The 22,833-nt window shown below is 47.3% G+C and overlaps 5 protein-coding genes across 9 annotated transcripts; 1 reads left to right on the forward strand and 4 right to left on the reverse strand.

The window, feature by feature from the left end:
- Nucleotides 1-2,732: 2,732 nt before the first annotated feature.
- On the reverse strand, nt 2,733-6,726 carry LOC119312574 (calmodulin-binding protein 60 D-like). Of its 2 annotated transcripts, none has more exons than XM_037588305.1 (7): nt 6,521-6,726; nt 6,356-6,431; nt 5,349-5,401; nt 4,776-5,257; nt 4,282-4,442; nt 3,736-3,939; nt 2,733-3,630 (listed from the first exon to the last, which is right to left on the reverse strand). In XM_037588305.1, the coding sequence occupies exons 1-7, from the start codon at nt 6,652-6,654 to the stop codon at nt 3,034-3,036; spliced, it is 1,707 nt and encodes a 568-aa protein (XP_037444202.1). In that variant the 5' UTR covers nt 6,655-6,726; the 3' UTR covers nt 2,733-3,033. The 2 variants fall into 2 exon arrangements, with proteins under 2 accessions (XP_037444202.1, XP_037444200.1); XM_037588303.1 differs by having other exon boundaries at nt 4,776-5,260.
- A 1,824-nt stretch (nt 6,727-8,550) lies between these two features.
- On the reverse strand, nt 8,551-11,330 carry LOC119312575 (mitotic-spindle organizing protein 1B-like). Of its 3 annotated transcripts, none has more exons than XM_037588307.1 (3): nt 10,995-11,330; nt 10,316-10,680; nt 8,551-8,867 (listed from the first exon to the last, which is right to left on the reverse strand). In XM_037588307.1, exon 2 carries the CDS (start codon nt 10,610-10,612, stop codon nt 10,325-10,327), a length of 288 nt encoding a protein of 95 aa, XP_037444204.1. In that variant the 5' UTR covers nt 10,613-10,680; nt 10,995-11,330; the 3' UTR covers nt 8,551-8,867; nt 10,316-10,324. The 3 variants fall into 3 exon arrangements, with proteins under 3 accessions (XP_037444204.1, XP_037444205.1, XP_037444203.1); XM_037588308.1 differs by having other exon boundaries at nt 8,551-8,870; XM_037588306.1 differs by lacking the exon at nt 8,551-8,867 and having other exon boundaries at nt 10,049-10,680.
- Nucleotides 11,331-11,924: 594 nt separating this feature from the next.
- On the reverse strand, nt 11,925-16,746 carry LOC119312577 (pentatricopeptide repeat-containing protein At1g74850, chloroplastic-like). Its single transcript, XM_037588309.1, has 5 exons — nt 15,177-16,746; nt 14,651-15,066; nt 13,463-13,777; nt 13,266-13,373; nt 11,925-12,773 (listed from the first exon to the last, which is right to left on the reverse strand). The coding sequence occupies exons 1-5, from the start codon at nt 16,626-16,628 to the stop codon at nt 12,425-12,427; spliced, it is 2,640 nt and encodes an 879-aa protein (XP_037444206.1). The 5' UTR covers nt 16,629-16,746; the 3' UTR covers nt 11,925-12,424.
- Nucleotides 16,747-16,840: 94 nt separating this feature from the next.
- Nucleotides 16,841-19,412, forward strand: LOC119312579 (methyltransferase N6AMT1-like). The gene is made up of 3 exons (XM_037588312.1): nt 16,841-16,978; nt 17,061-17,226; nt 18,326-19,412. The coding sequence occupies exons 2-3, from the start codon at nt 17,128-17,130 to the stop codon at nt 19,088-19,090; spliced, it is 864 nt and encodes a 287-aa protein (XP_037444209.1). The 5' UTR covers nt 16,841-16,978; nt 17,061-17,127; the 3' UTR covers nt 19,091-19,412.
- A 292-nt stretch (nt 19,413-19,704) lies between these two features.
- On the reverse strand, nt 19,705-21,922 carry LOC119312578. Of its 2 annotated transcripts, none has more exons than XM_037588311.1 (4): nt 21,702-21,922; nt 21,280-21,609; nt 20,521-20,761; nt 19,705-20,408 (listed from the first exon to the last, which is right to left on the reverse strand). In XM_037588311.1, the coding sequence occupies exons 1-4, from the start codon at nt 21,740-21,742 to the stop codon at nt 20,106-20,108; spliced, it is 915 nt and encodes a 304-aa protein (XP_037444208.1). In that variant the 5' UTR covers nt 21,743-21,922; the 3' UTR covers nt 19,705-20,105. The 2 variants fall into 2 exon arrangements, with proteins under 2 accessions (XP_037444208.1, XP_037444207.1); XM_037588310.1 differs by having other exon boundaries at nt 21,280-21,617.
- Between the last annotated feature and the right edge of the window lie 911 nt (nt 21,923-22,833).

A 22,833-nucleotide genomic window follows, 5' to 3' on the forward strand; every position in this document is an offset into this window, starting at 1 on the left:
GCCGTCCGTTGTCGTCTGTTGAAAATCTGCGCCGACGGTGTTTCTATGCCGACGGTCGTACAGACGTCGTTGGCTTATATGCCTATGCCGACGGTTTGACACAATTACGCTGACGTTATCTACGCCGACGGGGATATGCCGACGGTGGCCGTCAGCATAGATGTAGGCCGAAGGCAATGGGCCTAAGCCGACGGCCGGCGGCTGTTGGCATAGCCTGTTAATCCGGTAGTGGCCCTGAGGGACCATTAGAGCTAACAGTAGTTAACTGCTGCGTCGTCCACGCGCTGGGCCACGTGGCCTGACAGGTGGGCCCAATTGGTCAGAAAAACGGTTAAATCGCTAGTCACTGCGGTTTTGGATTTTTTTGAAACAGCCAACCGCACGATTGGTAGTTTTTTAAGAAAAATTAAAATCTGGTACTCCCTCCGTCCCATAATATAAGACGTTTTTTAGCACTATATTAGTGTCAAAAAACATCTTACATTACATTATGGGACAGAGGGAGTAGTTTTTTGAACCCCAGTGTGTGTTTTATGCTATTTACTCCACATGGGTAGATTAACAGGAAGAAAGGTACACTCAACTACATGTGCACTGCAAGCAAAGGATCTTAGCTATCGGGTGAGTACATTCAGTGCATGCATCAGGCAGAAAATCACGTTTATGATGTGCGTCATGAGCACTTTTGTTTAAACATCTGGATTCTGGAAAATCATGTGCTACGTGGTAAAAACCTGAAGTATACATAACAACAGAAGTGTCCGTCGCTGCATTGCAACTTTAGATCCAACAAATGTTTGGAGTATGAAGTCTGAATTTGGCAACACAACACAACAAAAGAAGTGGTTCCAAAGTGTACTTCCCAACATCAATGAGCGCCATAAAAGTGGCGGCGACAGTGATGGTATGTGATGGGTTCCGTTTATGTATGCGCCACTCATTTTGAACTACATTATTTGAAATCTTTGTTTTGAGTTCTGCAGTGCAATGTTTATGTTTAAATCAATTGCGGTGCACACAATATATCAAAAGAAAAATTGAGAAAAATTGGGGATGAACATATAGGAAAGACCAGTGGGTACCATGGTAAAATAATACCCCCTCTATTCCACATAGTGCCTATAGGTTTTCTTTTTCAGAAGTCAAACTTAGCAAATTTTGACTAAATTTATATAGAAAATTATCAATGTCTACAATATCAAACATATACAATATGAAAATATGTCTAATGGTATATCTTACCTAATGATATATATTTGATATTCTAAATTCTGATGAACATAGGAATGCATATCCCGACCACCCAAAGATCGCCAAAAGATCTTCACGGTTCACATAATCCACATAAACGACAAACAAGTTTAAATTACATTACTAAATATTTGAAACAAAAGACGGAGACGGCGGAGCTTCACCACTTTGACCCTTTGCCCTTCCAGTCGACGGCGCTGTTGTAGGCGTCCGTGGTAGGAGTTGGGTCGTCGGAGCTGTCGAAGGAAGAGGAGAGGACGATGTGGTCCTGCTTTCGCTTGATCTTGGCCACCTACCCCGCCTCGCACGTGGACTGCTCAAGGCCAGCCGGGAGCGCCTTCGTGTTCTTCCTTCGGAGCCTGCGGGCGTCCATTCCACCGTCACGAGTGACTGGCGGTAGACCCAGGCGAAGAGCCGCTCCAACTCGTCGGGCACCGCCGGCATCCCAAGACAGCGGCGAGAGGATTGTGCGGCCGCCTCCGACGCAGCCGCCCTCTCCCTTGCCCGATGTCTCTCGTGGCGGGTGGCGCGCTCCTTCGATTTCGGCATGCGCGTCCGTGGCACCGGTGGAGCGGGCACTAGAACCCAACGCTGCCCTGCCAGAGCAGCGGCCCGATGGGGAGAAGGTCGACGGAGGGGCGGGGCAGATTGAGCTGCCCGCGCAGAGTTGTATGCGGGGCAGGAAGGGCCAGCTCCGGCGTGAGCACTACAGCCGCGGGCGACAGGCGGCGATGCAGCAGATTCAGAACTATCGCCCTTGTCCACCCGTAACCGCTGCAACGCGATGCAGAAGCCCAGGTCGTCCTCGTCCTCGTCGTCGAGTCGTCGGAGTGATTGGCGATGTTGGACATGCTGGATGGAGATCCGGAGGTAACGTATTGGAGAAAGGTTGAAGAAGAGACGGAGACCGAAGCAGAGTGAAGTGAGATTAGGGTTTAATCCGGATGGGGTTTTTGTGGGGTCATGATGAGCCACAAGTGGGTCAGGCTGACATGACGGACATGCCCAGGCCGCCTCATATCCATCTTACATTTTGGCTCGATTTGAGATGGGGCCAGACAGCCCAGACGTTTGAGACCGGTTTGAGGCGTCTATATGGGTCAGATTCTTTTTACCAAGGTCCTCCCGCCCGTGTGTTTGAGTCCGGTTTAAGTGTGAGGCTGTAGATGCTCTTGGCTATCCATCTCTCTCCCTCTTTCTACTTCGGCATGGACGGACTGAGAGGTAATCTGATCCATGGGTTGTGTATGCTGCATTCATGGTAGAGTGGCAAGCCCATGGACTCGGGTGAGTACATTCAGTGCGCGCCAGGCAGAAAATCACGTTTATCATGTGCCGTGCTGACTTTTTGTTTAAACATCCGGAAAATAATGTACTACGTGGTAAAAACCTGAAGAGTAAGTCTGAATTTGGCAGCACAGCACAATTCATTTGGTTCTGCAAGTTATAGACCAAATTGACAATACCTAACACGCCGATGATAGCCCATACAATATCACCATCATTCATATTTACGGATTTATGTACTGTACAGAGCTTCATCTGATTATTTACAGGTGAACTCTCGCTGATAAAACGGCTCAAGACACCAGCAAAACAATCATCTGATTATTTACAGGTGCCGCTCTCGCAGATAAAACGGCTCGAGAACACCAGCAAAACATGCGACCAAAAATAAAAGATCCAAAAGGTAACCAACAACTCATTTGTACATGCTTTCCTTTCCTCCAATTCTATATCTCACAATTTTTTAACTAATCAACCACAGGCAAATGAAAATCATCATTTCCCGGGTTTCTTCCTCTTCTGAGCGGCCATCCTCTTGGTGTAGAATATCCATCCTATAACATAGGACAATGTCCTCCATCCTCTATATGGCTTTGGCTTTGATATCGTCGCAATGAAGCCCTTCAGCGCAGCCCCAAGATCCTGTGAGTCAAAGGATACCTGGGGATCTGGACCTGGACGGCAATAGTAGTCTTCTTCGTTGAACGAGGCGTGACTGGTGCTCTCCTCAAAAACCAATGAATTTGAGAACTTGTCTAAAGCAAGTGATTCTTGAGGCTGTCCATGGCCACCAAGTGGGGGAAGCTCAGGCTGAAATCTATTTTCACTGCTCTCTACAGCTCCCACCGCACAAGGATCCAAGGCACACAATGGTTCGACAGAGAAAATATCATCTGATGGTATGTCCAAGTGGCTTAAATCAAAATCATCTGTGGCAACTTGTGCAGGTAACTGGAAAATTTCGTTTTCACAAAAAGACGAGGATCTCATATTGAGGACCTGTGATGGATTTTTCAAAAGTGTTTCACTGTCGCAGGTGAAGACATTCTTCCAGTCTTCAAATGCTTGTTTAACAGCTGCATTTGCTTCAGCCTAGAAAGAACAAATACTGTAAGACCAGATGGTCTAGGTTGCAACTGGTACAAAGGGGAAATGAATTTGATCTAAAGAACTTATACGACGAAGAAAAGTGAATACCTTCTCCTTTTCTGTTAGATCATCAACAGAAACAAACTTCTCCGATATTAACCCTCTCACTTCTCCAACAGCATTGAACACAACAGCAGTTTTACTTGGGCTTTCTAGATAGTAAATATGCAACTTGTCACTGAGAATACATGTTGTTTTTGCATGCTCAATAGTAACCTCCCACATCTTAGTTGACATGCCAGTGCCCAATATCTGCACAATGTTAACATTAGAGTTGGTTAGGAAATCTACATATTTTTTGAGCCACCACTATCATCTGCAACAACATGCCACACCTCATTTACACTACCATAGATAAAATACAGTTGATCCATCCAAATGAGGAACTCCTACACATAATGCAGTTTGATGGTTCCAGTTTTTCCTAATTCAAAGATTTACAAAATAATGCTGTCTAACACGTTCGGTATAAATATACATGTCAACCTTGGACAGAATGGACTAGTCATCAACAGCTTGTATAAACTCTACAAAGAGTATAGAAATAGAATACATAAGCAAATTCTGTAAACCTTGCAAAAGGGTGCATAGTACCTTCCGAAGCCTAGGAGCATCAAGATGCAATAAAGTGAGAAAATCTTTGACTGTAACTATCTTCTCCTTATTCAAACGCTTGTGAAAAGCTCCTTCCTTGCCGATCTTCTCCAGTCTCCAAACCTCATCTTCAAGAACTGGTGGGTGATGCTTCTTGTACACTGGGAAAGGGGAACAAAATATAACAAGTGAGGCATTTAAATTTGTCCATTTTGGTAGCATTTGAGACGATGAAGCGATGACATAGGTCAATCATTAGCAGTAAGAGTAAACTAAGTTGGTCAAAATCATTGCCTTGAAAGCAAATTTTTATTACTATGACTATCATAGATACTGTGTTCTAACAAATCTAGATTGCAGCAAGGAATTCATGTGCTTATATTTCTATGTGCAGTTGTCAATTTAAAGGATGCTATGCTAAAATAATGAAACTTATCAGATGCACAGGAAGGGGTGCAAGAAACTAATGACAATTGAAAGCTGCATGAACTCACATTCTCCACGATGATCCTTTACCACAAACGATTCAGTTTTTGCTTCCCGTACTCTTACGCCATTATAACAACCATCCTCAGTTCTTGCACCTAACCTGAACTTTCGGCTGCGTGTCCAGCTGGAGTTATCTGTGAATGATACATCTCCCACTGTACCAATGCCTCTATCAAGGCCAACAAACACGTCTCCAGAAAGCAAGGGCCGTTTACCTTGTCTTTCTCTAACGATGTTATTATTGAACTCCTGAGCTGTCCAGTCATTGCCTTCTCCGTCTTCAAAGTCACCCTCTAGAACTACAATTTCAACCTTCAACAGGGACTCCTTGCCCATTACTACAACATCTCTGGTCAAAGTGTCAACTAGAGCAATACTTAAGGTACCCTCGCCTTCAACCTTGGAGCCAGTAAAAATTGGAAGAGAAAGCCTAGTTGTGAATTGGAGCTGCAAATTTTTCGATGTAGATGGAACGGTGTATGTGGGACTTCTAATGAAAAAGGAAAAACAAGGTGGTTAGATAAAGCTGCATCAGTTTACGAACCTAAAAACTTGTCAAAAGGTGTCATGCACAATACCTTGTCATCATAGCAGCATGATTTGCGAGGGCCAACTCAATTTCTTCTTTAACCTAAAAAATTAACTTCAATTAAGCATAAAGGCCACCACTGAACAACTTAAAACGAAAACATGACTGAAAACAGAACTGGCTAGGTCAAGCTTTATGATGCAAGCAACAGCTTTGGCTGAAAATATTATCTTCTGAAAATGAATAACAAAATGTCATACGAATGAATCATTGCTTAGTCTTCCAGGGTCTGAATGGTTCTGAATGTAGAACAATACAGTACTAGGAAAACTAATTCATTAGTGACTTCTAAAAGGCATGATTGACATCTATTAAATAAGAACCCCCTCTTAAATTAATTGATGAACTAACTACAATATCTCTTGGTGAAGATTTCTGAGTTCCTAATTCCTTGGTCTTCAAAACTGATGCAAATACAGGAACTAATACAAGATGGACTCCTGACAGCAGCAATATTGAGCATCAATTTAAGTAACCTAAGTTTAATTCAGAAACCATGTCACCCAGCACATCATAATTGTAGGAGATGCAGATTAAAAGAAGCACATCCTACAAAATTTTGTGGCACGGTTGAAGGAAATGGGGGGAGAAACAGCTTGTGTAGGCTCCTCACTACTCTGCAGATAGTGGCTGCCATGAAGAGCGTTCTCAAAAGTGCGATTTCAGATCTACTCAATATCAACCGCCGGTTCCTAAATCAATACCTAAAGGTTCGTTGTAATCCCACAGTCCAAATTTACGGGTCTGCGGAGTCTCTGATTCTTGCACACTCAAGACTCAATAAGCGATGTAGAAAATGGATTCCTGGCAGTTATATTAATTCAGATACCAGGCGGCCAAACGCGTCATAATCCTAGGCCCAAGGAAATGAAAAGAGAGGAGACGCAGATCAGACGGAGCACACGCCCTGCGAATTTGTCGTGATACAGCGGAAGGAAACGAGGATTTGGGACGGGGAAAAACACGGAAACGAGGCGCAGGAGACGGGCGGCTCACCACTCTCCGGATGAGGGGCTCGATCGACGAGAAGAGCTTCTCGATGCTGCTCTTCCGCATCACCTCCGTGATGACCCTGCCCAAACGAAGGCAATCCAATCAGCGAAACCGAGGGACTCCAATCGAGAGCGCGAGGTCGCGAAAGGGAAGGGGATGGACGCTTACTCGCGGAGGGCGGGGACCCGCTGCCGCTTGGGCTCCCCGGGGGAGGAGCTCCCGCCCGACTCGGCCGGGCCGCCGCCGCCGCAGCCTCCCCAGCGCGGCCGCTCGCCCTCCTCCGGCTGCCGCTTCTGCGACATCTGATCTCCGACGCCCCGCCTCCGATCGCCGCCGCCGGTCGCAACCTAACCCTGCGCCGCCCGCCCCTGGTTCGCTCGTCACACAGTGCGACCCGACGGTGGCCTGGTTCGGTTGGGGTCGCATAGAAAATGGCCTCAAATTGCGGGGTGACTCGGCCCACAGGGCCGGAAAAGGCAGGCTACAGAAAGGCCGACCCGGCCTACCCTACCCTGCCGGCCCGAAGCACATCTTCGGCGTCGGATCCGTTTCTTCCGGCTCGGCCACTTGTCCCGTCCGTCCGACCGACCGAGACATGGGCACTGTTTGGCAAATTCCGGTGCCAAACATGAGGCAACCCATACACTTCTCCAGCGCATACACAGTACTTTTTTTTTTTGAGTTGATACAGTACTTTTTGAGGATAGCACATACAGTACTTGGCAAAATGGGAAAAGGCGCATATCACAACAGCAAACATGTTTGGTTGCATTCTACACTCGGCAATGCTTTTGCGTCCCTGCCACAATTTGTGATGGCTTAATTGGTCGCCGCACTTATGACAAAAGGCGATCTAGCGACCAAGTCTGTGACAGACGCAGTAAGGAACTAAGGCTGGTCATAGTGTGGAGTAATTTATACTAGTGTCATGCATATGATACTAGTCTAAAGGATTGTTTGGTTTGTGACTAACTTTGCCAAAGGTTGCCACACCTAAGGTTAGGCAAGTTTGACTAATTTAGGTGAGTGTTTGGTTCAAGCCACACCTTAGGCAAGCCACACTAGGGCCCCACATGGCATACACACAAAAAATATGGCAAGATTCTCTTAGGATTGCCAACTTGTGGCTCTCATTTTGATGAACTAACCTTAGGCAAACTTGGCAAAAATGTGTGGTAAAGTGTGGCAATGCAAGGCCTAGAACCAAACATACCCTAAGTTACTACATTCATAGTGCAAAGTAACATAGAGGGTGCTTGGATACGTTTTAGTCCCATGACTAAAAGTAGTGGGACTAAAACTTGCTAGTCTCACCCATGCTTGGATACAAATACTAAATAGACTAAAATCGAGTTAATGAACATTTATTATCCTCCAAACCCTCCAATCCAGAACTCACATATGTTAAAGGAGGGGAGTTAAATGAGGAGAGAGAGGACTAATCCACATTTTAGTAGGGTTCCCTTGACTAAAATTTGTTAGTCTCAAGACTAGTTCTAGCCTCTCTTTAGTCAGGGGTGATTGGAACTTTAGCCTCTAAAAGAGACTAGTTTTAGTCAGACTAAAAATAGTCCCTTGGATCCAAGCATGCCCATAGTAGTAGTGTCATAGAGGACTTCATAAATTAGCTTGTAGACTCATCTTGTCTTGGAAAGCACTATGTTACAGTAACATATTATGTTACCACTTCTCATTAACTACATGCCACATAAGCAAAAATTTCTCGGAGTGCGCTATGTTACTTGCTAAGTTACTCCCACTATGACTAGCCTAAGAAGACGTGGCTCCAACAAAACGCTTGTACATTGGCTTACCCGCCTAACACTAGGTTAAGGCCGCGCTTGGTATGGTTGTAATTTAATATGGAGGTGTTTAATTTACACTTGTATTGTACTAGAATACACCGTTGCAGGTACAGGTGCCCCTGCATGAGCTAAGCAGCAGTAGAAAAGAGTTCCCTCCACGTTCATGCCAAGATGGCGCTAGTGTCATCAGCACATACAATGTCTGAAGACGAGTGAAGAAAACCGACAGCAACTGCTGAAGATGAGAAGGGGTAAAATTTGTGCCGTGGATTCTCAGCCTCAGCAAGAGATGTCATCTTTTTCATAGCTTTTTGACCGTTATCCCGAAAACGGAGCTCGATTCATGGCCACCAGGCCATGGCGTGTTCCTTTCAGATAAGCACGACACCGTCGTCAACGAGAGAATAATCGATACAACACCAGATGTCCAGCTGATGCATACAGCGATGGGAGTATAAGACTGACCATGGATGAAGAGGTAGTGGCCATCATGATTACTACAGTGGTGTCCAAGTCAAGCAAAGAAAGATGCCAATTTACAGGAACTCAATGAGCCACAACTTTTTCTTGTGGAAACAGCATCGTGAGTGCATTCCAGAGCAAGATTTGTTTCCTCCTGACCAAAGCTCATCCGGCCCTTCCAGCAAGCCAAGTATCGGATTTGGTCCGACTTCGAATCGAGAATGTCAGTTGCATCCAGTCTTCAGTACCTGCTGAATGAGTGATGACAAGGTTACATAATCTGGAGAAAAGGTTATGGGATGGCATCCGGTAAAATCTAAGTCCTCTTGGATTTCAAGCACATGGAGACTATTATTGGATCGATTAAACCAATGAAATATGAGCTGGAAGGTAATATTGAGAATGCTGTAAAAAAACAGGTGGTACTTAAGTGGCTGCCCATTGATTGAAATTTCAGACAGGTAAGCTGCAGTATACCAGTACATTTTTTTGTTCTTGAAAATACAACTTCATTGGATACAGGACTACTGCTTGACTATTAGATTTATCCAACATCAGGAAACAAGACGAAAAATACGATGGGCAGGCCAACTTGAATAATACACCAGTGAGAAGCATGTGATGGATTTGTGAAGCAGTTTCACCTTTAATCCCAGAGTGATAAAGAAAACAATAACTTGATAAAGGGTGAACTCGAATGCTGTCCTTGAATTTGATGTATCCAGCAGTTGTTGGAACATCCGTGCATGTACCTCAACCAAACCAATGACAAAGAAGAGCTACTAACTAGGATGCCTCTAGTCTAGAACAAAGAACATTGACACAACAACCACTCTGCTCATGAGCACGCTCCCTGTAGTTAAAATGTCGAACTCACAATTCTACGATGGGCAGGCCAGCCCGCATACACTATTGGGGAGAGGCATAGGTTGACTTTGTAAAGTATTTGAAACCTCACAATAATGATGCAACCAAACCTTACAACCATTGGTGAGGAGCATAGGCCGGCTAACTGTGTAAAGTATTTCCATTTGCTTTCACCTTTGTTCAAGGACAATGAGCTAACTCGGTGATCATTTTACTACTGTATAAACATTAGTGATAAAGAAAAGAATAACATAACGAAGGGTAAGTTCAAATTTGCAGTCCTTGAATATAATGAATCTAGCAGCGATTGAAACACGTGTGCCTACACCACAACCAAACGAATGATAAAGAAGAGCTACTAATTGGGATGCCTTCAGAACAAGGGACATTGACATAACAACAATTCTACTCATGGGCATGTTTCGAGTCACTTAAACATGGAATTCACAATTATACAGGTGATCCAAATAAGTAGACTGTATTTCAAATTCGTCTCTGCAATCTTGAATTGGTGTCATAATGATATAGATAATTCCAATGAATGAATCCATGTGCAAGAATGTGGATAACAGAATTTGACAGATTCCATTGCATTATCAATATTGGGGATACACACCAGGAAGCGATTTCAGAAAACAGAAGAGAAAATCATTTGCTAGAGTGTGAGAGAGTTTGACACAGACCCCCTGGCATTATCAATCTTGAGAATACAAATCAGGAACCAGTTTCAGCATACAGGATGGAAGGCCTAGGTGCACACGTACAAGGCGATCAAGTGACAAGCGGTGTCATCTGGGAGGAAAAAGAAGAAGCGGTCGAGGGCACGAACCCTAGTAGCCTAGAGCTGGCGAAAGCCGGAGGGGAACAGCGAGGGAGCGGTCGGGGCCGCCACGACGTTGGAGGCGGGCGCGGTGGGGGTGGCGGGGGCCGGGGGAGCGGTGGAGGAGAGCTCGCGGACGAGGGCGGCGAGGGCCTCCGGGTTGGCGCCGCGGTCGCAGAGCGCCATGAGCAGCGAGAGGGTGTGGCGGTCGAGGCCGGTGTCGAGGATCTGGGACATCTGGAACGCCAGCTCCAGCGACTCCTTGGCCTGCCTCGCGGCGCCCCCCGCCGACTCCTCCATTCCCATCTTGGGCAGGCACGGTTCCGCTCTCCGGTAGCTGGATCTAAGTAGGAATTTTAAAAAGGGTGGTCCACCTACACAAAATTGACAACAAATATGACATGTGAACGTTCTAATAAATTTACCAGTAGCATGTAGATATAGGTCAATATGGTCTTGCAAACACACTAAAATTCTCAATTATACAAGTCTCAGTTTTGCATAAAAGAAGCCTACATTAGTACATACCTACCAGTTCTTCAACAATTCTAGTATAAGAAAAAAATTACAGTACATCCTCTCAGTCTTCGGTATGAATCATAACAGAACAGCGGAAAATGAATCGATCAACATGTAGGGTTTGAATCAGACACTGGGAAAATTGGGGAATGTTGATAGATAGCCGTACCTGTGTGCTGTGTTTAGTCGTGGGGCGGAGGGAGGGCCGGGTGGTAGCTGGTGGCCGCAGGCTGGCTGCTTGCTGTAGTGCAGGGCAGGGTGCACGGAACGCGCGGTCACGCCTGCACACCGCCGGACCGCCGAACAGGACCGGGCGGGTGGGTGCGGTGGAGCGCGCGGGCGCGGAAGCAGCGCGTGAGGAAGAGCGCGGCGGGGGCGGAGGCGGGGCACGGAGACAAGGGGAGGCGGCGACGGCGAGTGGGTGGCGAGGCACGGACCCCGGAGGCAGGCGGGAGGCGGCTGGCGGCTGGCGGCGACTTCAGATCGGGGGAGCCGGAGAGGGAGCAGAGGGGAACCAGGGATAGGGACGGGGACGGGGCGCCGGGAACATAGGCAGCCTGTTGGGCTTATTTTTTCGTTCAGCCCATCTCCTCTATGGGCCGCAACCCACCCTGTAGATCAGCCCAGTGAAACAAAGCCTCGTTTCAGCTAGGAAATCGCATCATCAAAAAAAAAAAACTTTGTCTCAAAAAAAAAACTTTGTCTAAAAAAAAAATCAAAAAAAAAAACTAGGAAATCGCAAGGATGGTCCCACATGCCAGTGACACACATTTTCTCAAAACAAAAAACATGGCAATGACACACGCTCCCCTAACCTTCATTGCCGCTAAAAAGACCTATATCTTCAACCTCTTTAACTTCTTCTTTTTACCTTTTTAGGGGATTCATCATTTTAAACTCACATATGTGACATGACATGTAGTAAATACTCCATCATTCTCACTTCATGCACATGTAATACACTAATACTCCCTCCGTTCTAAATTACTCGTCGCTGAAATGGATGTATCTAGAACTAAAATACATCTAGATACATCCATACGTGCGACAAGTAATTCGGAACGGAGGGAGTAGAATACAAGAATCTGAGCTAGGTGCATTGCAAAGAAAAAAAAACAAAAAGATTTACCAAAATTGTCTAAATAAACGTGTATTACAAGATGTTTAAACTCTTAAACACCAGCACTCCAGCAGCTTACATACAACAGTTATCATGCAGTTCTACATGACTCCTAGCGTCTATAGAGGAAATGAGCCAACTATTGCTAGCAACAAACGTGCGTAATCTGGTCCTACCTACAGAGCGCTAAAATCCTGAGATGAACCTGAATTCCTGCACTGTCCAAGGTGACAGGAGCTCTTGCAAGTAGAGCCGTTCTGGGCAAGATGCGCAAAATTCTCAGCAGCAGCAGCAGCAGCAGCACCCACCGGGTATCACCGAAGCAAGGAAGCCGCTGCAAAAGCGTGGTATGGTCAGTTTTTGTCGCGCGGCGTGAAGATCTGAACAGACTGGATGCCCAAACCCCAAAACTGCTATTCTGCGCCTCGTCTTCCCCTTGGCTCAAAACCAGATAGTACCGTATCTGCAACCCTGGGAGCTCACAGCGCGAGGAGTTCCGACTCCTTTTCTTCTTCTTCTACCAACGATTCAGCAGTGGAATGGGCATGGGCCGAGCCGTTCTCCACCTGGGGCTCCCGGGTGTACACCTTCGAGCCAGGGGACGGCAGGCGGGAGTCCGTCATGTGGACGAAGCCGGGGACGGCCGCGCCGTTCGAGGAATCTATGGCCGCCTGCAGCTTTTTCAGCTGGGACTTCAGGCATATGACTCGCCCCTTGTTCCATTTTGGGTAATGGAACGATGCCGACAGCGTGTCGTTGAGAAAGGAGTACACGACTTTTGAGATCGGCAGTCCTCTTGTGACGGTGCTTTTCTCCATTTCCCCCCTCCTGGAAGTCAAAACGCTGTCAGACCAAAGTAGAACAAGAGAAAAGTATTGTTACAAAAGGTTAATTATTTCAACATTCCAAAAAAAGGTTAATTATTTCTGTGAAAATTTAATCATGGGATAATTATCTATAAGGATGTCGAATGATTCCTACAAAGGGACTTTGCTCTGCGGAAATGATATAGTATAATCTATTGAAGCAGCTTAAAATCAACTTCTATTTTTTTTCGAACATTTTCTTCTGGGAGTGCTTCTATTCTGTGGAATATGTTTACAGTTCTTTTTTTTTGGCTGCAGCCCTACATTCAAGTAGAACTAACACTGGACTGCTAATAGAAAGCATGGTCACAGCAGCTTATGATCAACTTCCTTTTTGCGAGCACATCGATCAATAAACCAATTCCAGAGAAATTAGAGAATAAATAAAGATACCATAATATAGAAACAGAACACGACAATAGGAAAGGAACATTGACTTAGCCAGAAAGCTTACAATACAACAACAGAGGCCAGTTGGGGAAGGTCTTTCTCTCTTTTTAGTCTGGTGTAAAGTTTATTGAGCCATACTGACACAGCCACTAATGCCCCACCAACGGACATCCTGAAATGTAAACAAACCTAGTAAAGACTGCTGACAAATATAAAACTGAACCAGTAAATGAAAAGGCTGCAATTAGAAAATTACATTACCTATGTACATCTAGAGACCAGACCAGCTTGGTGTCACGGGATAATTCAGGGAAGAGCCCATAACTTACTGCATGATCTAGAACCCTTGCAGCCCGAGCCTTTTGGCCGAACCACCAAAGCACGTCAAGGAGAGAATTAAAAAATCGTAAGCTGTAGTCACATCCTTCCAAGTTACTGCTGTCAAGGACGTATTCAACCATTTGCCAATTGGAGCTATCATCGTACTCCCCTTTTATCATGGAAGCAATGACTTGATGTGTATTACTAGCACGATTTGCTTTCATTTCTTCCAGCAGATCATAAGCATCAGCCCACCTGTAAACATAAATCGATTACAGTGCAGTAATATCACATTAGAAGCATTTTAAGAAAAACTGTAAGCTGAAAAAAAACTAAAGAAAAGATAAATCGCAGGTCACTTCTGGCTATATATTATGTCGATTTAAGCTGCAACAAACACAAGTATGCATGCACCAAATCATTTTACTTCTGGCTATGTATTATGTCAATGTTGCCAGTATTATGCAGGTCATACCTAGGTCAGTAGACCCAAACGATTTAAGCATGATAAATACCAGAAATAGCACACACAAGGAAACAGGGAAGAAATCCCAGCCCAAATCATTATGGAAACGCAAGGGCATGATCACATAATAACTCTGGAGTCAAACCCATCAAAGACCATAATTAAAACATGTGGTTTCTAGAAGTTAAACCAATACTTTAAAGAACAATACAATTTCTGAAAATGCAAGTAAGAATGTAAAAACTCCAAGCAACAAATACCATAGTACAGAATGACATGCATATGCCATATCATATTAACTGAAAGAACAGACGAGCAACATATGGTTGTTTGGATTTATGTTCCCTTGCTAGTTCAAACTTTGATTAGCAATCTTAAAATAAAATAAAAAGATGACCGGTCTCTAACTGAAGGTCCAGAGTTTGTAAATCTCTTGTCCTATTGCTCAGTGAGCTAGTCTGCTTGTTTAGAGGCAGTAAGTTGATGGCCAGCTTTGTGATTTATCTAACTGAAGATCCAAAGTTTGTACATCTTTTAACAGAAATAGTAAAGCATGATTGACACAGATTTCGTTTCAATGTTTGCATTTGAACAGTCAGCAATGTTCAGGAGCACAGAAGTTTGACAGATTGTAAAGGCGAATAGTTCTGTTTGACCAATACCTGTCGTTCCTTGCATATAGTGACAACATCATGCAATAAGCAATAATGCTAGGCACAGTCATGTTGGATCTGATCTCTTCAAACTGCTCTTTGCTCTCATCTATAACACCTGCTATGCAGTAGGCATTGAGTACCCCCTCAAGGGAGCGTTCATCAGGGTTAAACCTAGACTTGCGCATCTCCATGTATGCCTTCACTGCGTCATCCAACTGTGAACCCTGGCAGTACGCTTCGATGAGGGCATCATATGAATCTTTGCTTTTCTGAATGCCAGCACTGTTGGTCATCCGAGAAAAGACGGACTCAGCCTCCCGGAAGAGCCCGCCCTTGGCAAACACATTTGCAAGAGAATTGTAGGTCTCTATCGTTGGCAAGCTACCGATTTCAGTCATCATGTTGAATGCAACATAGGCCTCCTGAATACCAAAAGAGAGTATCAAGGAAATATTAGATTTGCATCACAAAAGGGTTATCTTAAGAGTGAGTCATATATTATACTACAGCAGTATTTGGTTCGTAGACTGACCTCATACATAGCTGCGTGACCAAGGGCTTCAATTAGGCCAGTGTAGGCCTTTGCAGTAGGCACCATTCCTTCTTTGGTTATATAGTCAAGAACTTCTCTTGCATCCTCATGGAGACCACCCTGACCACACGCAGCCAAGACACCTTCACAGGTCTCCATGTCAGGTTCTATCCCCGTACGAAGCATATCATGGAAGAGCTCCACCACCTCCTTGAAAAAACCGCCATCACCGAATACATTGAAGAGCACATTGTAGGTGGCCGTGTCTGGAGGTACAGCCGTTCTCATCTCACGGAAGAGCTCACGCACGCCATCGAACCTCCCCTGTTTTCCATACTGATCGAGCAGGACACGGTATGTCGCAGCCGTGGGCGCACAGCCATCAGCCTGCATTTGCCGCAGCACGGCCACAGCTTCAGCGGTGGCACCAATCCGGGTGTGAGCCTCCATGAGCCCGAGATACGCGGAGGGGTCCGGCGTGTGCCCTGTGTCCGCCATCTCGCGGAACAGCTCGGCGACACGGGAGAGGTCGCCGGCATTGGCAAAGGCATCCACGATGTAGCGGTAGGACGCAGTGTCCGGAATAATGCCGGCCTCAAGCATGGTGCGCAGCAGCATCTCGGACTGGTCGCTGAGGGCGCGCACGGCGGCAGCGGCGAGGAGCGTGTTGTAGGTGGTGAGGTCGGGGCGCACGGCCGGGGAAGGGTCGTGGCGCATCTCGGCGAAGAGGCCGAGGAGCATGTCGAAGGGGACGGGCGGGTCGGCGGCGCGGGCGCAGGCGGCGAGCACGGTGTTGTAGGTGGCGGCGGTGGGGGCGACCCCCTGGGCCTTCATCTGGTCGAGCAGGGCGCGGGCGTCGTCGTGCAGCGCGTTGCGGGCGTAGGCGGCGATGAGGGAGGTGTAGGAGAGCGCGGTGCGGGCGTCGGCGGGGAGGTCCTGGAAGACCTCGAGGCACTTGTCGAGGAGGGCCGGGCCCTGGCGGCCGAGCACGCCGATGACGATGGCGTGGATGTGCTCGTCGGGGCGGCACCAGGACTGGCGCTGCATGTACTTGAAGAGGCGCACGGAGCGCTGCCAGTCGCCGCGGCGGGAGAACTCGCGGTACACCGCCGCGAAGTCCTGCAGCGTCAGCCGGTGCTTGGCCGTCTCGAGGCACCGCGCGATGGAGCCCCGCGGCGCCAGGTTGCTCAGCCGGTCGATCAGCGAGTCCACCTCGTACGAGTACCTGCCCCGCTCCCCCGCCCCCGCCGCCGCCGGGGCGGCCTCCTCCTTGGGCGTGGTCGTCAGCTGGCCCCGCGCCCGCGCCAGCACCGCCAGCCTGCCCCCGCCCCCGCCCCCGCCGCGGCTCCTCGGGCGGCACCAGCTCCTGGCGGCCACCGGGCGGAGCGGGTGGTCGTAGTGGTAGGAGTAGGACGACGAGGAGGCGACGGTGGTGGTGGAGACGAGCGCCATGCGGCGGCGGCCGGCGAGGGGGAGTGGGGGTTTTGGATTTCACCACTGGGGAGAGATTTTTCCGCTCGCTTCCGAAGTGGATAGACTCCACTCAGCTCGGGAGTTGGGAGGAGGAAGAGAATCCGACCCGTGAGGGAAACAGGCTGAGCCCAACCCGTCCCGTTCCGTTCCCCACGAGGCCTCCCTGGACCAGATTAGAAGTCCAGAACAGAAGCAGCAGCAGCCGCAGCAGCAGCCATGGCGGCCGCCCCCATCCCCCCTCCCATCGCCGCCGCCGCCCGCCGCCTCTAAATCCGTCCCCTTCCTCTCCCGGCCGCTCCCTCCGGCTCCAGCGCTGCTCCTCCGGCCAGGTTCGGTTCCCCCCGCCCCCCTTTGCGCTTTGGAGGTTTCCAGATACGTTTCTGATCGCGCGATTTCGTGCTCGCGCTGCAGGGTCCGGCGGTCTTGATCCTGCCGCGGGGGTGTCTTCCTCGTCTGTCGCGGGTCTGGTTGTTGCTCCATGTCGGCGGGCGACGGCGCGGCGGTGTCGGCCGTCGAGGGGAAGCTCGCGGAGCTCTCCACCAGCTGCGACCTCAGGACCCTCCCCAAGAGGGGCAAGGTCAGCCCGCCCTTCTCACCCTCCCGCCTTGCTTTATTTTCCTTACTAGGATTAGGATCGGCCTCTGCTCGATCTCCGGCGGGAGGCAGCCGATGAGTACTATGAATCCGGTAGGCGCGGGTGGGTGGGTGGGTGTCGATGACATCGAACCCCGCGTGAGCATTACCCAGACGATCGAGCTGGTGAACTTGAATGCGGTCTCAGAATCTCTCAACTGTTAAAGTCTATCGTGTGTGGGAATCATCTTCAGATTCTTCTTTGTTTAAGAAAATAAGGAAATTGGGTGATACTGTACTAGTACCGTGTTGTATTATGCTGTGGAATCTAGTAGTTTGCTGTAGGAATATTTGCTAAATCCAGCAAGCCTTTTTTGCTCTTATGCCTACAAGATGTTGTTAGATAAATGTGGTATTCACAGGTGGATTTTGTTCTAGTGCTCCCCAAAAGCACCTCAGATAGTTTGCCTTGTTGTCATAGCCTACCCAGTCCAGTTGGAACTGTTTCTTCCCCAAATCACACTTATCTTATCTGTACCCTTACCCTAGACGTCCCTGATACTGATCCCATTGCCAATGGGTTGTACTGGAACCATCAAATGTTTTTCCCCTTAGTTTTAGTTTACTTTAGTACTTTTTCGTGTAGCATCACTTATGTTTTATCCTTTTTTGCTTCCCCGATCAATCTGGACTTGCCAATGAAATTTCTTTAGCAAATGTGACATTTATTGTACCATAGTGGTGGGATGTGGGGATTTATCGCATGGGAACAAATCAAATATTGTCTCCAAGATATTCAAAGTATGAGTTGTTAATTTTGGATGAGCATGAGTTATAATGTTAGTAAGAATGAGGTTCATCCCAAGGTGGCTCTTCAGTTTAAGGCAATAAACAATATTTCTTGATAAATAAGACTTAAAGTAAGACATCCCTCTACAAAAAGGTGTATTTTGTACTTTTTCTGTCATAGAGTTCTCTCCATTCTTCTAATGATTGAACATTCTTCCAATAGATTTAAATTAAAGCACATACCAATATTTCTTTCAGGTAATGTGTTGGCTAGTATTTGATTCTAACGTTACATGATCTTTGCTTTTTCTCAGTCTGCATCAGCAAGGACATTGAACACTGCCCAGATTCAGCTTGTTGCAAGCCATCCGGAAGTTTATGAGCCATGTGATGATTCATTTGCCCTTGTTGATGCGCTGCTCTCTGACAAGGCTCAACTTCTGACGCTACAGCCGAGTTTATGCATGGAGGTAGGATGTGGCAGTGGTTATGTCATCACTTCTCTAGCCATCATGCTCAGGCAATTAGGCTCTGGAACCCAGTATCTAGCAACAGACATCAACCAACACGCCGTGGAGACAACTCAAGCAACACTTGAAGCCCATGGTGTTCATGCAGATGTTATTGCTACAGATATTGTGTCAGGTCTTGAGAAACGTCTGGCTGGTATGGTTGATGTGGTTGTTGTGAACCCTCCTTATGTGCCAACACCAGAGGAAGAAATCGGGATGAAGGGCATTGCTTCATCTTGGGCTGGAGGGTTGAATGGGCGCCAAGTGATTGACCGGATTCTTCCTGCTGTGCGCGAGCTGCTGTCAGAAAAAGGATGTCTCTACATGATTGCCCTTGAAGATAATGATCCTTTGGGCATATGCCATTTGATGAACGAGAAGGGGTTTGCATCGCGTGTTCTGTTGAAGAGGTGTACTGACGAGGAGAGCCTTTATGTTCTCAAGTTCTGGCAAGATGCTGCTGCTGGCGCAAATGCTTCTCAGTCCGGTAGATCTCCACGCGCCGAGTCGTGGCTTTCGCAGTTGCCTTTCAAATCCTTTTGGCATAAGAACACTGGCAGTTCTTGACATCATCAGTTTGGGCCTTCCCATCATGAAATATATCGAAGCAAGGAAACCTTTGCAAAATTCATATGGCGGTAATGTGTAAAAGTGTCTGAATGAGGTGTTGAGTTCAGACCTGCCTGTCCTTTGAGAACACGAACCAGACTGACATTGTGAACTTAGCTGTGATCCAGTGAGCAATCAAACCAATCGTAGTCGCAATATACCAAACTTTCTCGTGTCGGTAAAACAGCTGTCTTATTATGTTGGCATGATGCGTGTTAGTGTGTATATGTGCTATAATGAATCTATTGCCTTCCTGAATGTGACATACGCTGTTAAATTATGCTTTCGTCTTGCAGAGAGAAATTCTGCCCAACTTCTGGATCTGTGCAAAATTAGCTACTCCCTCCAGGAGAAGTGCAGCGCTGCACGCAGCGCATCGACGGCTGGCACATCGTCGCGATTAGTAGCAGCCAAATGTGCTACTTGCAGTATAGAGGCCCGCTGGCGTGTGATATGTTTCGTATTTCGCGTATTTGAAGTACCACTGACAGGAAATCTGACACGCGGCTGCAGAGCGCCGTACGTGTGCAGGGTGAGAGGACGAAATACTACCGTTGCACTGAGACACTGTATAACGTAAACACTTTTCGCCCTGAATGTATTTAAGGATTGTGCACCCGGCCGGACAGTACTGATCGTTTGCACGTTCTCATACGCACAAGCATCTCGCGTTGTACTGATGCACCGCCGCCGCCGCGCCGAGATGTCCGAAAGCTCATTTTCTGCTCCGCGTCTCCGGACATCACCGCCGCCGGTGCACCGGGACGAAGACTAGATGGTTTGTGTCAGAACCTCGGCGTAACGGCGTTCATTTCTACAAGTGCCCGGACCAAGGAGTAAGTCTAATTTGTACAACCATCCATCACATGAACCCATTTTTGTTGCTGTTTTTGTGCTTCTTGTTCATCATTCAGCTTCAAAACTGGAGCAGGATGGAGGCCCGTGTTCTCTACTAAGCTTCCCACAGAAAGTTCTAAGGCACCTCTTCGTGAACGGTACATTCTTCATTCGCCCAAACAGGCTGCCAAAGATACTGTAAACCTTCCATAGATTCACATTGTTCTCCCGCAGCCGTTTCACAAAGATCTTTGGTGTATGTGTCAATGTGCCGGTGTGATGGCCAGTGCAGCTTCTCAGCACAAGTCCTAAGCAGTTCATGGTTGTGGGAAGCACAATTTTCCAAGACATACCACCCCCCATCATCTGTCCGGTGCAGACGAACCATGGCGGCGCAATCGCTCCTCAACGATGAACTGTTCTCCCTCTCTGGTTTACCCTGCATTTGTTTTCAAATCATAAAATTTGACAACAACTTCAGTTCCTTTACACATAACAAAATCCCACAATCGCACCCAGCACAAAACTGAAAAAGAGAAAAAGGGACTCACAGCGCAGCCGCACACGATCTCCTGCATGCATTTGGTCCCGTTGACATTCTGCCTGCTCTTGCCATAACGAATCCCAAAGCCAACCTCCCATGAATACAAATTGTAGAATTCATACGCCTCTGCCATCGACGGGTTGACAACCACATCAGTCCCTCTAGCGAATCCTCGGATCGCAGCTTCAAGCGCCGGCACACGACCAACTACAGCCGCCCTCTCATCTGGTGCCCGGGCTACCCTTGGCCTGCAGTCAGATAGCACAGCATCTCAATTATGAAAACAAACCACCACAGAAAAACAGAATAAAAAGGAGAAAAACAATTTTTGTGACCACACTCCTGCTCTGAAAAAAGTGTGAATATACCACATCTAAATTCCTTTTTGCACTTTTAAACTTATTTTCATGAAACCCCCTGCCCCAACAATCATCATGTACCAAAAATCGTCCAGAGAATCCTACTCCTGCAAGAGCAATAGTACTTAGTTGTAGCAATTCATGGGGTTCCCCTGAAAATAAATCAAGCGAGAACTACTTTGGTAGTGTGGCAGAGATTACTCGCTCTCCTTATATATATGCACGTAATGCCTAGCTGCTCATATTACCCACTCCTATTGTTTGTGGAACCAATTTGCATTTGCCATCAGGGAATACATCCATAAGAAAAAGATGCAACCGCAATGCTCATAATCAGCTCTAAGCACCCATTCAAAAAAGAAAAAGAAAAACGCGCTCGTCTCAGTCAACTAAGATGGAGGGGCTACCTGCGCTTCCAGCCAACGCGGATAGTGGTGCTCGCCGCCGCCGGAGCACTGGGGCTGAATGACTGAACTGCGCTGCGCGAGTCGACGGCGCGCGCCCCGTCACCGGCGCCTGCCGACGCCACACCTCCGCCAGCCGGCGCCGCCCCCGTCGTGCAGGACCCGTCGGACAGCTCGACATCAGACAGGTCGCCAACCAGGCCGCGAGCCGGCGGGACCTCATACACCGGTAGTGTCTCCCGCGACTCTACGCCTACTGCAGAGTCGGCCACGGCGGGACCGGAAACGAAATGCACGCCGCGCACCACGGAATCGCTTGCCGCCCCCATCGATCTGCAGTACTAACTCCGCCGGGAGCAAACTCGTAAGCCATGAAATAGATCAAGAACTAAGATAGGGCCGGAGTTTAAGAGAGTTTAACTCACCCAGAGGCCAACGCCGGTGTCGTCGCTGTGGGAGTCGCCATGGACAGATCCAGACGAACCTCCAGCCCCAAATCGGAAAAGAGAAGCGGTGCGAGATGCAGGACAAACTCCAACTTGGTACGACAGTACCAGGCCCCGCGAGGTAAAGAAAAGGGCCCGCACTGCACGCTCTGCGCAAAAGTTCCCTTTTGCGTCAGGTGTGTACCCCCGCCGAGCCCACATGCGCGACCTGGACACGGGTATTCGTTAGTATGGACTGATGTATCTCTCATTATCTCATTCCAACAATCTTAGCGCACGGATCACCTCGCCAAGTCGACCGGCTGGATACTTGCGATCAGATGCCGCTGCGTGCAGCCTGTCCACTCTCCTCCCTCCAGTCCATATTGATTGACGCTCCTATAGTTGTGGATTGTAGGGAGTACAAAATTTGATGTCTTTAGTACGATGGTATGCTTGCTCCTATATACCCAGGAAGATGCATCTGGGTTTGTTCTCTGCTCGCGTCATTTGTTTTGATAGATTTGTTTGAGGTAATTGGTGGTGAATTTTATGAGCTTGGATCGGATGCACTGTCTCGTCTAGAATGCAGCTTCGAACAGATGTAGTGGACTTGGAGGAGTTAAATCTGCCATGAGCTTTCCTCTTGCGAGTGAGTACTAATTTTTGAACAGATCATATTTGCTAAACCTGACCGATCACAGAAACTTCAGCAAGGAGCAAATGTCTTGAGTTACAACAAAATGGTTGTTCAAGAATATTTATTTTCTTGCATGGCCGGTACAAAACAAAACAAATTATGCAAGAGACCAAGTTAATTTTAGCAGAATTGGAACCTCTCATTTATACCTCCGTCCCGAAAGAAGTGACGTTAGTACAAAGTTGAGTCACTTATTTTGGGTTGAGGGAGTATATACTATTTAAAAACTCACCCTTCGTCAAACATTACATACTTTCACCTCCTCTTTCTGCTTTGTTTTTCCCCCTCACATCTGTTTTTTTCATCAAAAAACCGCCTCAACTACACCATATCTTATTGACGTAAAAAATAAAAAAATATTTTCTTTGATAAGCCAATAAATAATAACCAAAAGGTATTAAATCCTATTTTCCATGCAATCGCATCAATATG

This window comes from Triticum dicoccoides, chromosome 5B (assembly GCF_002162155.2).
Source record: "Triticum dicoccoides isolate Atlit2015 ecotype Zavitan chromosome 5B, WEW_v2.0, whole genome shotgun sequence".
Classification (NCBI taxonomy): domain Eukaryota; kingdom Viridiplantae; phylum Streptophyta; class Magnoliopsida; order Poales; family Poaceae; genus Triticum; species Triticum dicoccoides.

Bases quoted from the DNA above. Each gene is read 5' to 3' on its own strand.
- LOC119312578 (XM_037588311.1), bottom strand. From the start codon at position 21,742: ATGGCGACTCCCACAGCGACGACACCGGCGTTGGCCTCTGG. The intron at 21,610-21,701 runs GTGAGTTAAACT...TTAGTACTGCAG, and splicing joins ACACCGGCGTTGGCCTCTGG to ATCGATGGGGGCGGCAAGCG. The intron at 20,409-20,520 runs GTGAGTCCCTTT...AAACAAATGCAG, and splicing joins AGATCGTGTGCGGCTGCGCT to GGTAAACCAGAGAGGGAGAA.
- LOC119312579 (XM_037588312.1), top strand. From the start codon at position 17,128: ATGTCGGCGGGCGACGGCGCGGCGGTGTCGGCCGTCGAGGGGAAGCTC. The intron at 17,227-18,325 runs GTCAGCCCGCCC...GCTTTTTCTCAG, and splicing joins CCCTCCCCAAGAGGGGCAAG to TCTGCATCAGCAAGGACATT.
- LOC119312577 (XM_037588309.1), bottom strand. From the start codon at position 16,628: ATGGCGCTCGTCTCCACCACCACCGTCGCCTCCTCGTCGTCCTACTCC. The intron at 15,067-15,176 runs GTCAGTCTACGA...TTTGGTATTCAG, and splicing joins GTCACGCAGCTATGTATGAG to GAGGCCTATGTTGCATTCAA. The intron at 13,778-14,650 runs GTATTGGTCAAA...TTATGTTTACAG, and splicing joins CTATATGCAAGGAACGACAG to GTGGGCTGATGCTTATGATC.
- LOC119312574 (XM_037588303.1), bottom strand. From the start codon at position 6,654: ATGTCGCAGAAGCGGCAGCCGGAGGAGGGCGAGCGGCCGCGCTGGGGA. The intron at 5,261-5,348 runs GTATTGTGCATG...CTTTTTCATTAG, and splicing joins CATGCTGCTATGATGACAAG to AAGTCCCACATACACCGTTC. The intron at 3,631-3,735 runs GTATTCACTTTT...TGTTCTTTCTAG, and splicing joins ATCTAACAGAAAAGGAGAAG to GCTGAAGCAAATGCAGCTGT.
- LOC119312575 (XM_037588307.1), bottom strand. From the start codon at position 10,612: ATGGGAATGGAGGAGTCGGCGGGGGGCGCCGCGAGGCAGGCCAAGGAG.